This window comes from Asparagus officinalis, chromosome 9 (genome assembly GCF_001876935.1).
Source record: "Asparagus officinalis chromosome 9, Aspof.V1, whole genome shotgun sequence".
Lineage (NCBI taxonomy): Eukaryota > Viridiplantae > Streptophyta > Magnoliopsida > Asparagales > Asparagaceae > Asparagus > Asparagus officinalis.
The window spans coordinates 64,336,643-64,351,984 of NC_033802.1; the positions used below are offsets into that span (position 1 = coordinate 64,336,643).

Genomic DNA, 15,342 nt, shown 5'->3' on the forward strand with positions numbered 1-15,342 from the left:
CGATAGATGAGGAGGAGGCTGGTACCTCTTCTGAGTGGATTATTTTGTCTTAGCCCCTTCAGTTTATTTATTTTACAGAAAACAACCAAAATTTGAGGGTTGAGGATCACAAAGAGACGCGTGGAAGATGGTCCGTGTATGTTTCGGTTTAGAATTTTAGATGCGGAAAGTTAAAAAAAAAAGATTCAATAATAAATAAAAATGAAAATACGTTCTAGAAACGAAAAAGCGGTAAAGGATATTTTTATTTTCGTACAAATATTTGTTCAGCCAGTACTAAAGTGGTAAAGGATATTACTTATATTTAAGGATATTACTTATATTTTCTTTAAAATTGTACGAATGACGTGGAAAGTGAAAGGTTTCAGCCAGTACTAAAAATGATTAAATTACTAGATTGGTATTCTAAGTTGAGCATATATTTTAACTTGGCCTTTTTGGTGGCACGGTCCTTTTTTTTTTTTTTTTACTAGAATTCCACGGAATTGTATTTTTTTGGGGAAATTTATCCCAACTCATTAATCTCTCAAAATTATTAAATCTACACACGCCTTCTCTTTCAACCTCTCCCGATTCAAATTTCTTTCACCCATTTTATCTAATAAGACTCTCAGTTCACCCTCTTTTTCTCTCTCATTAATGGAGACCCATCGTTCTCCTTCAACCTCTCCCAAATTCGGATTAGGGGTTTAGATTCGAATCAGAGGAGGTTGAAGGAGAAAGATAGGACTTTATCGACGAGAGTTAATGAAAAAGCGAATGTTTTTGGGATCTTATTAGGTAAATAGTTAAAAGAAATTTAAAGTGGGAGATATTGAAGGGGAAAATGGTGTACATTTAATAATTTAAGAGGTTAAGATAACGAGGGAAATTTCCCCCAAAAATTTACAATTTGCCGCAATGCTGACCGCCGGCAAGAAAATTTAGTTTTATTAAATACCAAGTTAAAATATCATGGGAAAAATATGTCCAGGCCCTAAAAGCAGAAAGTTCATGTGACCCGCCCCCTTGTATTTTGCCTCATGTGATTCAGCCCCAAATACACATTGTATTTGTGTTAAGGCCCCAAAGTACCAGATCCTGAGAAAAACCCAACAAAAGTTACAAATTTACCCTTTGATTTGATTGAGCTTGGTAACTGCGCCCATCCCTTTAACCCCATCCCATCTCTCTCTCTCTCTCTCTCTCTCTCTCTCTCTCTCTCTCTCTCCACTCTATCTCTCAGCTTCTCCTTCTCTCTCACTTCCGTCATGGCCGCTGAAAATGATCAGACTGAGGAGGTCGTGGAAGGCGAAGGCGAGGACGGTGGTCATGGAGTCGGAGGTCGGGGAGTCATCTTAGAAACAGCTCGTGAACGCGGGTTCAACAACAAACACGGAACATGGTCCGGGGACCCGCGAGCTGACGGAGCCTGGGGCTTTGGTCTGATGCATCGTTGTTCTCCCCTTTCTAGGTTACGGAATATCTTTACCCAAATCAATGTCTTAATCAAGATAGTGCTCTTGTTTTCTTGTAATTTATGAAGGGAATCGATATTGGATTTTTGTAGTTTTTCTCTTTCATTTAATTGAAATGAGATCTCCTTGGATTCTTGAACAGCAGTTTGGGTTTTTCTTTAATGCCTTTTTCTTGTGTGATTTGGTGATTGACAGAGTTTTGTATAAGAGATTAACAGCAGAAATTCAAAAGCTCACATTGAATCTTCAGACATATCGACATTTAGCTAAAAATTAAAGATAATGTGATTAAAAGTCGACTAAAGAATCTAAGAACCTGTGAATTTGAAAGGGGGGTCAAGGAAAATTAGAACTATAAATGTTAGTTCTAAGGGCTGGAATGTTAGTTCTAATGGCTAGAACTAACAAAGAGCCCAAGAGTCCCAAGGCCCAAGGCCCAATCAAAGACCTTTAAATATATATTGTAGTTGCATGGGCTTGAACTCCTAACATTAGAACTAATGTGGTTAAAATTAGAACTAACTTGTTATAAGATAGGACTAACTTGGTATAAATTAGAACTAATTTGTTATAAAATAGAACTAACTTTGTATAAATTAGAACTAATTTGTTATAAAATAGAACTAACTTTGTATAAATTAGAACTAATTTGTTATAAAATAGAACTAACTTTGTATAAATTAGAACTAATTTGTTATAAAATAGAACTAACTTTGTATAAATTAGAACTAATTAATTATAAAATAGAACTAACTTGGTATAATTAGAACTAACTTGGGATAAATTAGAACTAATGTGGTTAAAATTAGAACTAACTTGTTATAAGATAGGACTAACTTGGTATAAATTAGAACTAATTTGTTATAAAATAGAACTAACTTTGTATAAATTAGAACTAATTTGTTATAAAATAGAACTAACTTGGTATAATTAGAACTGACTTGGGATAAATTAGAACTAATATGGTTAAAATTAGAACTAACTTATTATATGAGATAGAACAAACTTTGTATAAATTAGATATAACATGGTATAAAATAGAACTAACGTGGTATAATTTAGAACTAACTTGTTATAAAATAACGCTTAATGTGGTATAAAATAGAACTAACTTGCTATAAGTTACAACTAACTTGGTATAAATTAGAAGCAACGTGGTATACACTAGAACTGACATGAACTGCGACAGAACTAACATGGTGTAGATTAGAACTAACACGCTACAGAATAGAACTAACACTATGCAGATTAGAACTAACACTCTACAGAACAGAACTAACACTGTGCAGATTAGAACTAACACTCTACAGAATAGAACTAACACTGTGCAGATTAGAACTAACACTCTACAGAATAGAACTAACACTGTGCAGATTAGAACTAACACTCTACAGAATAGAACTAACACTGTGCAGATTAGAACTAACACTCTACAGAATAGAACTAACACTGTGCAGATTAGAACTAACACTCTACAGAATAGAACTAACACTGTGCAGATTAGAACTAACACGCTACAGAATAGATCTAACATGGTATAGATTAGAACTAACACGCTCCAGAATAGAATTAACATTGTATAATTTAGAGATAGCTTGTTATAAAATAGAACTAACTTGTATAAATTAGAACTAACTTGGCATAAATTAGAACTAACGTGGCATAAAATTAGAACTAACATGGTATAAAATTAGAACTAACTTGTTATAAAATAGAACTAACTTTGTATAAATTAGAACTAATGTGGTTAGTTCTAATTTTTACCAGCTCGTGTTAGTTTTAATTTATTTAATGTGTTAGTTCTAGTGTTAGTTCTAACAGATATCGTGTTAGTTGTAATTTATTTAAGTCATTAGTTCTACGTAATTGTTGGGTCTAAACGCCATGTTAGTTCTATTTAATGATGTGTTAGTTCTAGCTTCTCTAGTGTTAGTTCTAACTGGTATCGTGTTAGTTCTAATTTATTTAAGTCGTTAGTTCCAGCGTAATTGTTAGGTCTAAATGTCATATTACTTCTACTTGATGATGTGTTAGTTCTAGCTTCTCCAGTATCAATTCTAACAGGTATCGTGTCAGTCCTAACAGGAGCTCAACTAGAACTAATATAGCCACTAGAACTAACGCTTATATTAGAACCAACACTAGCTGGAAGTAGAACTAACATTAAATAAGTCAGAACTAAATTAGAACTAACATAGAACAACATAAAATAAGTTAGAACAAACATTAAATAACTTAGAACTAACATTAAAACTAACATGAATTAGAACTAAATTAGAACTAACATAAAATAAGTTAGAACTAACATTAAATAACTTAGAACTAACATTAAATAACTTAGAACTAACATGAGTTATTGCTCATGATAGAGTTCAAAAAAGGGCGGGAAATTTCCCTCTATTTTTTCCATCAGATTGCATTAATGGGCGTGACTTTCCATGTAGTTTGTGGACCAGACGTCTAGGGAAGATAAGTGGAGGGGTAATTTCGGATTTTTTTTCAAAATACAATCTCTTTTTTTATACTGCTGACGTGGAAGGGCCTTAAAATATTAAATGGTACTTTTTGGGGCTGAATCACATGGGGCAAAATACAAGGGGGCGGGTCACATGAACATTCTGCTTTTGGGGCCTGGACATATTTTTCCCAAATATCATATTAATGCTGAAGCAAAAAATAATTTATGTTAAAGATGTATTTTATTAACTATTACAACAGATTATCATATATTTTATTATATAATATATCATATAAAAGTATAACAAACTAAATTATTATACTATATTACTATAAAAATACTATAATATAATAAATATTCATTATATTAATTAATAGTACTAAACAGTTCTACCGCCAACACCAATACACCCTGATATTATATTATAATAAGTATATTATATTAATTAATTGCATTTTTAAATACTATATTGAGAGTGGTTAATATATTAATATTAATTCCCAAAACTCAAAACACATAATTCAAAGTTTGTTTTGCCATAAATGTTTTGTTTTTGATTTTTACTCGTAAGTGTTTTGTGTCTATAAAAACACAATAGCTTCCAAACACGTTTTGTTTACATATTAGCAAAACATCGTGAAAATAAGGAAAACACCATGGTTGTCAAATTCTTCCTTGGCAAGTATATTGGTGGGGGGATGTTGTTGCAACACCAAAAAAGTTACTGCAAAAGCAAACTAAAACAAGGAAGTTGCACCAAATGTTGCGAGGTCTTCCAACAAAAACCCACAGGGTGTGATGTAAAATGACAAAGGCCAGACCTCAAGAAATCTACTTGGCGTTTGTGAGGGCTTATTTCTTTTGAAAATAGGAGCACTGGATCAAACTTACACAACTCCTTCTAATGGGAAAAACTCTGAAGATGATTAACGACAGCAAGCTCATCATCAGTGTATTAGCAGCTGCAACCTGAAGAATAAACTGAAGGAAAACACAAATGTAGTATGAAAGAAACTTAAAAGTCTGCGAAGTATGAACCATTCCATTAGGCATTCTCAAAAACAATATTTGGGTACATTAAATCGAGATGTCATAAATGCTCTCTTTCTCACAGTTGCTCAATAAAAAATAACAGTTGAAATATTTCGGAATCAAATAAGGATACAACATTTAGCAACACTAAGAACAAGTTTATCTATTAAATATGACTGAAAACAAAATAAGAAAGGACTATAGATTAACCGCATTTCCTGCAAATGCCAACTTTGGTATTATAGAAGATTCCTGAAAATTTTGTCATGCCCGGAGAGTAGCTAAATGATTCTAATGTTCATCCTTGATCTTCTTGTTCTTCTTCTTTGATTGATCCCCATGTGATCTGTCCGATGCTAGTGAACCATCGGTCAGATGGCTATCTGGTCTAGAACCACGAGAAGATCCGTCACCTGATCTGTGCTCTTCACGTCTCTTCTTTCTGGAAGGCTGAGGTGTTTCTTCGGTGCTGTGTGGAAAGTTAAAAGTATCCGCAGTTCCTTTGCTACCTTTCAGTACAGTTGACCGATGGGATGAGCTCCTGCCAGAACCTAATGCATGATAATCATAATTACAAATGAGCCCACAGTAGAATCAAGTGCATAATTTGCATTGCTTGAACAAAGTTTTCTTTTCTACTTGCTTCCACTCAAATAAGTGCTTTTCCACAGATATAGGATGTTTGATAACCAACATGAAAAAGGATTTCATGGAGAAATGCTAGCCACAGTAGCGACTTAGGGACTGTGGCTGCAATTGGGGACATCTGGCCCTAAAGCAGGCCTAAGTCCTAGGTCTTCTTAGTCCTACAGCCCCAAAGTAGGCCAGATGTCCCCTATTGCAGCCACGGTCGCTACTTCGCAACCGTGGCTAGCATTCCTCTGGAAAAGAGCAAGCCCATGAGATACAGTTTGAACCCAGATAATTGAATGCTAACCCATATGATCTTCCCTCTCCTCTTCTATCACTTGTAAATTGATCTCCATACAAGCTGGCCTTTAACTGAAAACTTCCAGTTCTTCTCTTGCTCCTGAATCCTGTTGACTGTTCATCCTAATCTTATCCAAATCTTCACATGTACATCTATTCTTATCCCTACTTCTTTCAATAATCGATTTCAAAGACAACACTTACATTTTAAAAAGATACCAACACCTTGGCTACATAACATTCTCTTACAAGAAGTGCTTTTGGGTATGTATTCTTGGAATGTATTTATGTAAAGCAATGCATAAGACATCATGAATATCTCAAGATTCTCAACAAACTTTACTCTGAAATTGGAATTGTACCAGCCTACAGCCTACCTCATCACGGGTAAAGGCAACAGATTAGGTGTGATCTCTGAATCCAACGGGCAGCTAGCTTCATAGTTTAGGCTTAAAAAGGTGTGATCCCATGCTTTTAATCTATGGGCTTCAAATCAAAATTCTATACCATTTCAAGCCCAAGTTCTTGGCCAATCATCAGATCTAGCATACATGCATAGTTAGCTATGTTGCCTAGATACGGGTACGTGACACGATAAAATTGTAAAAAGTAGGGTACAGGGACACAGCTGTATATATATATATAAAATAATTCACTTTAGATCAATATTGAATTAAATATCTATTACATTTTCATATTTTTTGTTATGTAAAGTGCACTTTAGATCAATATTGAATTAAATATCTATTACATTTTCATATTTTTTGTTATGTAAAGTGGAGATTATAAATAAGAAACTAATTGAATTAAATATCTATTACATTTTCATATTTTTTGTTATGTAAAGTGGAGATTATAAATAAGAAACTAGAGGAAAGTGTATGTTGCATGTGTGAATTAAGACGTCGGGATGGCAATGATCTTTTGGAGAATTAAAGACAAAAATGTTAAAGAAGACAAGAAAGAGAAGAGGAACATATAGAAAAGTTGTATGTTATATACTTATATTATTATGTAACTTTGGCTTATATAATCAATGACAAAAATGTAAGTTATGTAACTGATTTGAAGTTAATATCAAATTCTAATTTTCATTACTTTCATCTTGAGCATACAAAAATACAAGCCTACCTCGCAAAAGGAGAATTAAAAATTACAAGCATATCTTCACAAGTTAGAACTATACCCCAAATATTACAAGCATCCCTCAAAATATTACAAGTATATTGTTTAAAGTTGCAAATATACCTTCAAAAGTTAGATCTATATCCAAAAAACTTACAACTCACTAGCATATTCCAAAAGTTAAAACTATATTCCTTGCACCGGTTAGAAGACAATTAACATTCAACATTTTCATACTCATTAAATACAACGGTCTCAAGCTCTGGCTCGTCAAGAGAAAGGTTTGCAACTTCTAAAATGTCGGCACCATTGAATGATTCAAATTCATCTCCTCCTATGTCCCACATCTTTGCTATATTCCTTGCACCGGTTAGAAGACAATTAACATTCAACATTTTCATACTCATTAAATACAACGGTCTCAAGCTCCGGCTCGTCAAGAGAAAGGTTTGCAACTTCTAAAATGTCGGCACCATTGAATGATTCAAATTCATCTCCTCCTATGTCCCACATCTTTGCCTCCCCTTTAGAGTATTCCGAGGATCTCCTAGAAAGAAGACGGAGATTTGTGTGAACATATACCATATCTTCCGCTCGTTGTGGAGTCATCTTATTCCTCTTAAGAGAATGAATAAATTTATAAGTGCTTCGATTTCTCTCACAACAAGAAGAGGAACAAGGATGTCCAATCAACTTTAATGCTAACTCTTGCAATTTTGGTGTAGATGTTCCACAGATAGCCCACCAAGACTTTGCATCTATTTCCCCCTATCATCCAAAGAGTCATGATCCGCAAATATATCTTGTGCGGCGAAAAATTTAGCAAATTCCACATTAACCATTCTCTGCTCCTCGGAGTTAGGAAAATAACTTTTCAAGCATTTAGCTCTTTCATTTAAGATCTCGGGATCCATGTGTGGTGCAACTCGATTCGGGGCTTCAATGAGCCAAGTCGCGCTATAATATCTACAAGATAGAAAAACATTCATAAATAATATTAACTATTATAGTCTAACTAATATAGATTAAAAGTTTATTTGAGGAAAAAAATGCTCACTTTGGGTTTAGTGGATGAGCTAAGCAATGTAATGGTGTATTGCTCTTATTCCACCGATCAACAAGGATAGTATGTCCCACATTATAAAATGATGAATATTCATCATCTCTCTTGCCTTCTTTTATATAAATGCAATTCTTCACTTTTTCAATCATAGAATCCCACATATCATAAATTAAGTGAAGATTTGACTTGTCAATGTCGGCGGAACGAACCATGTTATAGATTGGCTCGGTAAAAGAGATAATATATTCTATTTTATCCCACCAAAAATCATCCAAAATTTTATCCTTAACAAATTGAGCCCTCCCAACATGATCATCTCGATAAAGAATCCAACTCTCACTAATAACAATGTCCATAAGACCTTGTTTGGTCTTCTTGAATCGTCGCAACATGATAACAACTGAAGCAAAACAAGTTTCGGCTATAACAAGCATTTTTAACTTCACATGTTCATTGAACATTGACAATCTCATGGAATGATTCATAATGAAGTTTCTTATAATAACATCATCGCTAACTTCGGTGATCCAACTACATTCCTCATACACTACCTCAATTCTTTCGGCATTTTTCGCAGCATAAATATTTTTTAAGGCAAGATTGAGTGTGTGGACAACACATAGTCCAAAAAATATAAGGATGTCTTCCTTGCACAATGCCTCCCGCGGATTTGCAAACCGGTGCATTATCAGTTATGGCTTGTACAACATATTGAGGACCAACCTCTTCAATGGCTTTCAAGAGAATATCGGCTATATAATCCATATTCTTAGTCCTCCCCTCCGCATTGACGGTATTCAAGAACATCGGTCCATCTTGGTCACCGCCATCACATTAATGAGAGGCCTTCTTTGTGAGTCGGACCACCTATCGCTAACAATAAAAACACCATTTGCTTTTCATGTTAATTTTATGGGTTCTAATAATGTCTCGATATGTGCCTTATCTTTTTGTAAGAGGCTTGTTCTTAGAAGATTGTATCCGGGAGGAATATAATCTCCAAGCGAATTGCTCGTGGCATATTTAAGAGCTTCGATGAAGTATGGATTTCTTGCCAAATTGAATGATAAACCCCCCGTGTAAAACATTCGGGCAATGAGACCATGTAAGTGATCTCGGGCTCCACGATTAAAGGATTGTTCTATGGTGTTTCCCTCATTTCTTCTCTTCTTAGCAACTTCTTTTGTGGTGGTTGTTCTCTCTGTTTTAAAAAACCTCCGCCTAGTCCGTTTAGGCGTACGCCAAGGCCTAGGAGGTACCTAGGCTGCCTAACTAGCGCCTAACGTCTAGACGGTATTTAGGCTGTCCACCTAGATTTTACGAACGTTTAGGAAAGCATTGTCTGCTTACATGGATTGCACATTGTAGGTCTTGGTTGTGATTTTATGTGTTGTTGCCTACATGTCCTCCAAACTCCATTAACCTCCAAATATGAACACCTCTACTACCTCCTCCGACCTTCAGCAAAACATCATCGATCACCACTTAAATGAAGAAAGAAATCCGCCTAGACATTCGTCTGGTATCTAAGATTTCTATAACATTGGCATTCGATATCAATTATTATAATTAAAAATAAAAAAATATCTTAGGCTCTAACCTTATTAATTAATATTTTGGCTATTTAGTATCTAAGTATGCATGATTTATTGTGGAACTAATATTGCTATTTTTTTAAAAAATTTATATAAATTTAATACATATTTTTATCAATTATTATAATTAAATAATTTAAAAATAGTTAAACGCCTAGGCGCTGCCTAGACGTACGTTCAGGGGTCTAGGCGTTAGACGCTCGCTCAAACGCCTAGTCTGCCTAGTGTCTTTTGTTACATTGCCGAGCTCCCCCGATCTCTGTAACTACTAACAAGGTAAAGAATACTTCTTAAATATCTATTTAAGTTAGTTAACAACAGTAACTTAAACCTAAGAAGTATAAGTTAACAGTAAACTTAAGTTTAAGTTTAAGTTTAAGTTAAACTTAAGTTTAAACTAACAGTAAACTTAAGTTTAAGTTTAAATTTAAGTTAATTTAAGTTTTTTGTTGATGGTAAACTTAAGTTTAAGTAAACAGTAAACTTATGTTAATAATATTTTAGTTAACAGTGAACTTAAGTTTAAGTTTATTGTTAACTTAAATTTAACAGTAACTTATAAGTTAACAGTAATTTGAGTTGAGAATGAGTTTTCACTGTTGAGATGAATTATAATTTGAGTTGAGAAGTATAAACATATAAAGAGCTATTGTAATTGGTAAGCCAAACAATTTAGTTAATAGTATTGGTACTTTAGTAATTATGCATCTTTGATTGAGTATATATATATATATATATATTCAAGTATCACAATTAAAAAAGAAAAAAGAAAAAAGACGCCCAGAAACCACTTAGGCGCCCGCCTAGGCGACTAAGCGCTGGGCGCTAAGTCCGACGCCTAGAAGCGCCCAGCGTTTAATGTAACATAGACTTGTTCTTGAAGTAGGTAATGGAACACTCTTGCCCTTCTTTGACTTCAATCTAAGCTCCGCTAGCTCCAACACTTTCTTCATCTCAACAATATTTTCATTCTTCACATTTGCACAACACTTGATTCCAAATAATAGATGTCTTAAGAGATGTGCTTTTACTCTTGAATGAGAACTCTTAAAAGTTTCAAGACAATAATTGCATTGTCATTCCCAATTTCCACCACCTCCCGTTGCTTTTCCAAGTTTTGTGACATATATCCAAAGAGGAGCATTATCATCCTCTATCTCGCTTTGTGAACTTGAGTCTCCATTTAATTCTCTACAATTATTAACAAGAAAATATTTACATATAAGAAATAGAAAGCTATTTTACTTTAATTAACAATTTAGAACTAATATAATTATCTATATAAACAAATACAAGGAGAAACAGCCAAACCAGCCCCATTTTATAATTCAACCCCCAAATTTGTTCAGGAAAAGCCAAACCAGCCCCCAAATTTGTTCAGGAAAAAGGAGAAAAATGAGAGGCATTGATCTTATCGTCGAGGAAAAAGGAGGAAAAGGAGAAACAACAAAAAAACCCTAAAAATCAAACCTGGTCTTCGAGCAGAGATGCTGATCTCGTCGTCGAGGAGTTGTTTCGTCGTCGTTGAGGAGTTGTTTCTTCGTCGTTGAGGAGCTGTTTCTTCGTTGTCGAGGAGCTATTTCGTCGTCGAGGAGAATCCGTCGTCGCTTCCGTTGATGGGTACTAAGGTGGTAAGGCAGAATCGCTTCGAAAGGAGACTGGGTATTTCAAGTGGGTTTGGGTTATTGGGCTCAAATAGCGGACCCAATTTTTTTTCCCCACTCGTGAAATCGTCGTGTCCCTGCCGTTTGGATGCGGATCCGCACCCAAAACGTACCCGACATGGGTACGGGACCAAAAGAAAGCCGTGTCGGGGTATCACAGATTGTTAGTCACGCTAACTAACCAAACATGCATGTTCAACAAGTTGTTGGATTCCCAATGCTCAACTCATATAGCACCCATGTAAGGTCGAAAAATCTTACAAACCCTAAGGTAATTATTTTTTATTTTTAGTGTAAATGATCATAAAAATCAGATTCCAGTTTTAATTGCAATATCTTGCAAGTTTATGCATGTACCACTTGCAAGAATCATGACTAGCAAACTAAGATATGCTGAGTTACGAATCAGTCCCAATACCAGGCAAGTTTCGAAAATGTCAAAGTAATTGGAATTATAGGCGAAATCTCCAAAAAAATAGGTCAGCACCTATTATAAGTCATTGATAACTCTAAATATCTATTGATGGTAACAAGTGGTGCAATGATAATTGCATCACGAAAACTTTCAAAGACAGACTAATTCTTTGGATTCATTTGCTAAGTTTATGCATGTACCACTTGCAAGAATCATGACTAGCAGACTAAGACATGCAGAGCTAAGAAACAGTCCCAATACTAGGCAAGTTTTGAAATGTCAGGTAGCTGGAATTAAAGGCGAAATCTCCAAAAATAGGTCAGCACTTATAGAAGTCATTGATAACACTAAACATCTATTGACGGTAACAAGTGGTGCAATGATGATTGCATCATGAAAACTTTCAAAGACGACTAATTCTTTGGCTTCATTTGCTCTGATGCATATCAAAGTGCCAGGTTGTTGACATAGGATATTAACTTCTAGATTATTGATAGCAATTTCGTTTAGAAAATTGGAAGTTAATCAAAGTGAACTTGCAATTTGAAAGGGAAAAAAGAGATTACATTAATCTGTCGATGCCAAGAGGCTAAAGGTGTGGTATTTTATTACCTCTTAGATTGCTTCGAGTGGCATTGCTGAAAGTGGGCAGTTCAAACTCTTCAGGCTCTGGATAGTGTCTCAAACAAACTCGACGAGAAATCTTTCCAACTGTAATATTTCAACCAAAAAACACTAGGAATAAGTATAATAAAAAAACCAAAGATCAGGAAGAATTTGAAAGCTTCGCGGAAGTGTATCAAAATATTAGATAAATAAATACATCTACTTTGCTATGTATCACATAGTAAAGCATACTTTAATTAGAAGCCACCCAAATCACATGGACATGAATACAACGATACAGACACAAGTACCCTGGACATCAATTTAAATGATAAATTTCCAACTGTTATATGACTACTATAACCATAATTACATGGTTCGCAGTACGTAGCAGGTCATCATACAAATTTGGGCACGCAATTCGAGACTTTGAAATTTTGGATTCGACGGGGGTAGCTTGCTTCGATAGTAGGCAAGTTCGGTATAGGATATGATGTAATTTTTTTGGGTATGCTTATCATTTTCAAAGTGTATAGTAGAAAATTAGAAATTAGAAAACTAATTATGCATTTCAATATTTTTTTCATATAAATACTTCAATACTTCATTTTTATAGTTTTTGAATACATAAAACTTAAAATATTAAATATTAAACAACCTCTTAATAAATTTTTTTCTATTTTGCAACTTTCTTCCTCTTAACATCAAGTGCATCTTCTGCTAATTCTGAGTCCAAACAGTTCCATCTAAGCTCCTCCAACTTACTTGAAGAGTCCTCCAAGTTATCATTACTGGGATTCATATCTCATCCTTTATATGGACCAACTTTGTAATTCTCAAAAAATCGTGACAGGAAGCGAATGTTTGAATGAATGAATACTAACTTATCCGCCCTTCCATTGTTCAATTTGTTCATTTTTACACTATGCATGTAGGAATAAGTACTCCAATTTCTCACAGCTGCAAAGCTACTAATAGGCTGAGACAAAATCTTATTAGCAACATCAGTTAAAGAAATAGTGATCTAGAATTAGTTATTAACTTTGGCCAACTTCCACTTAGGGCCCGTTTGGAAAATGGAAGTATTAGAAGTAAGAAGTAGGTTATAAAAGTAACTTTCAAAGCTATGAAATAGGAAGTAGTGAAAATAGTATTTTTTTTTTTTTTTTTCATATATTTTTAGAAGTAATAGAAGTAGAACTTTTTTCTCTTCATTTACTTTTTTTGTTTGGATAACATTTGGAAATATTACTAGGAAGTAATTTTATCAATAAAAAGTTGTTAGAAGTAACTAATAAATGAAATATTAATAAAAAAATATTTATGTCCTAATTAATATGCATTTCAACTACTTCCGAGCTACTTCTGAGTATTGAGGATTGGAAAAATATTTTGGAAGTAAGGATGACACGTAGGCGCCACATAAGTATTTAGGGAAGTATTGAAAGTAAGTTTTTCAGAGAACCAAACACACTTTTTTGCTTGGAAGTAGCAGAAATAACTTTTACTTCTTTTACTTCAGCTACTTCACAATTACTTCCGTACAAACAAACAGGCCCTTACTGAAAGAGTACTTTCAATAATATTATCAAAACATATAAAAAATCCAAGCGCATGTACACGAAAAGACTTGTAAATCAACTTTGGTCCCCTCATACTTAGCAAGCGGTACGCTAATTTTGGGGAACCGATTCGTGTATCGGAGGGAATCGGTTAGTAAATGTACCGGGAAAATCGGTTCACATGAACTGTTCGACAGTTCAAACGGGGGTCCAGGAAATCGCGCAACTATAACTAAAACATTTTGGATCTTGTATGCGAAAGTGCTTATATACATGTACTTTCTGATGAGCATACACATTGCAAAAGAAGAAAAAAAGATTGTCAATCAAATTAAACTTACGCACCGACTTTTGAATTTGAGGATGTAGGGAGGAACACCGTTGCATCTGGCTCCTGAGCTGCATGGCTAACCAAGTCATATGATTTCCCTGCCAAAATGCAAATGAGAAGAACGCCAAAAATCAAAAACATACAATCAAACCAACCACCTATCATGCGATCTTCCTTTTATTTTATTCCTCCTATTTCTTTTTCCTCGCTAACGAGGATATACAGATTTCTTTGACGATTCGCCAAATCGATCAATTATCAAAAAGAATAAAAGTAACGTAATTTGAAACAAATACAAAATATGCATTGCATCTCACCAGATGAAGTCTCTAAACTCCCCAACTTCCCGTCACGATGCAGCTTTAGCTTCACCTCTTTCCCGTGGAAATCAGTTGGTTTCAACTGCACCAAGATCCCACTAAATATCAAACCAATAAGTTTCCATCGGTCCAAACGCAAGCCAAGAATCAAGGAAGAGTGAGTACCAGCTTGACGGGCCACTGGATAAGCCAGAGCTCCGTCGAGTCCGTCATCGAGAAATCGACAAGTGGCTCGTTATTGTCCTCCTCAAATTCCTCGCCTGGCTTATACCTAAACTCAAATTAAACAAAATAGTCAGTAGAGTTCACAAAATTTCAGCGATTTTTACTCTCTTTTCCAGTAAATGGAACAGATAGAACCTAAAAAAATACCAAATTTGATTGAATTTACACACATAATACACCAAAAGAAACGAGTTTTTTGATACGAACCCCTCAGCAGCGGCGTCCACAGCCATAGATTTAGATGAATCGAAAAAGCAACGATTCCACAAATACTGAAATGTAACGAGGAGGATTGAAGCCCTAAGGAAATTGGGGTTTTTTTTTTTTAAATAAAGATTTTGAAAGGATGTCGGGGATCATAAACCCTAGAGAAAATGGATTAACGGGTGTGTTCGGGTCCTTGCCCGGAAAGTACCCAAACGGGTCCGATAGTGTTGGGCCTTCATAGCTAGGCTTTTGGGACGGTTGGGTACAAGTCCAATCCAAAATCCTCAGCAGTAGTTCTTTTTTATTTATTTTTATTTTTTTAACTGCAGTTCTTAATTAACACGTTATTGTA

General features: G+C 34.7%; 2 protein-coding genes across 2 annotated transcripts in view; both read right to left on the bottom strand.

The window, feature by feature from the left end:
• The window catches only part of LOC109823546 (protein COFACTOR ASSEMBLY OF COMPLEX C SUBUNIT B CCB1, chloroplastic), a 4,048-nt gene extending 2,900 nt beyond the window's left edge, over window positions 1–1,148 (bottom strand). The window contains exon 1 of the mRNA XM_020389824.1: window positions 1,114–1,148. Coding sequence (XP_020245413.1) covers window positions 1,114–1,148 — 35 coding nt within the window. The remainder of the gene's footprint in view (window positions 1–1,113) is intronic.
• On the bottom strand, window positions 4,937–15,130 carry LOC109823915 (mediator-associated protein 2). Its single transcript, XM_020390365.1, has 6 exons — window positions 14,991–15,130; window positions 14,724–14,829; window positions 14,556–14,640; window positions 14,253–14,336; window positions 12,352–12,450; window positions 4,937–5,498 (listed from the first exon to the last, which is right to left on the bottom strand). Exons 1-6 carry the CDS (start codon window positions 15,014–15,016, stop codon window positions 5,239–5,241), a joined length of 660 nt encoding a protein of 219 aa, XP_020245954.1. The 5' UTR covers window positions 15,017–15,130; the 3' UTR covers window positions 4,937–5,238.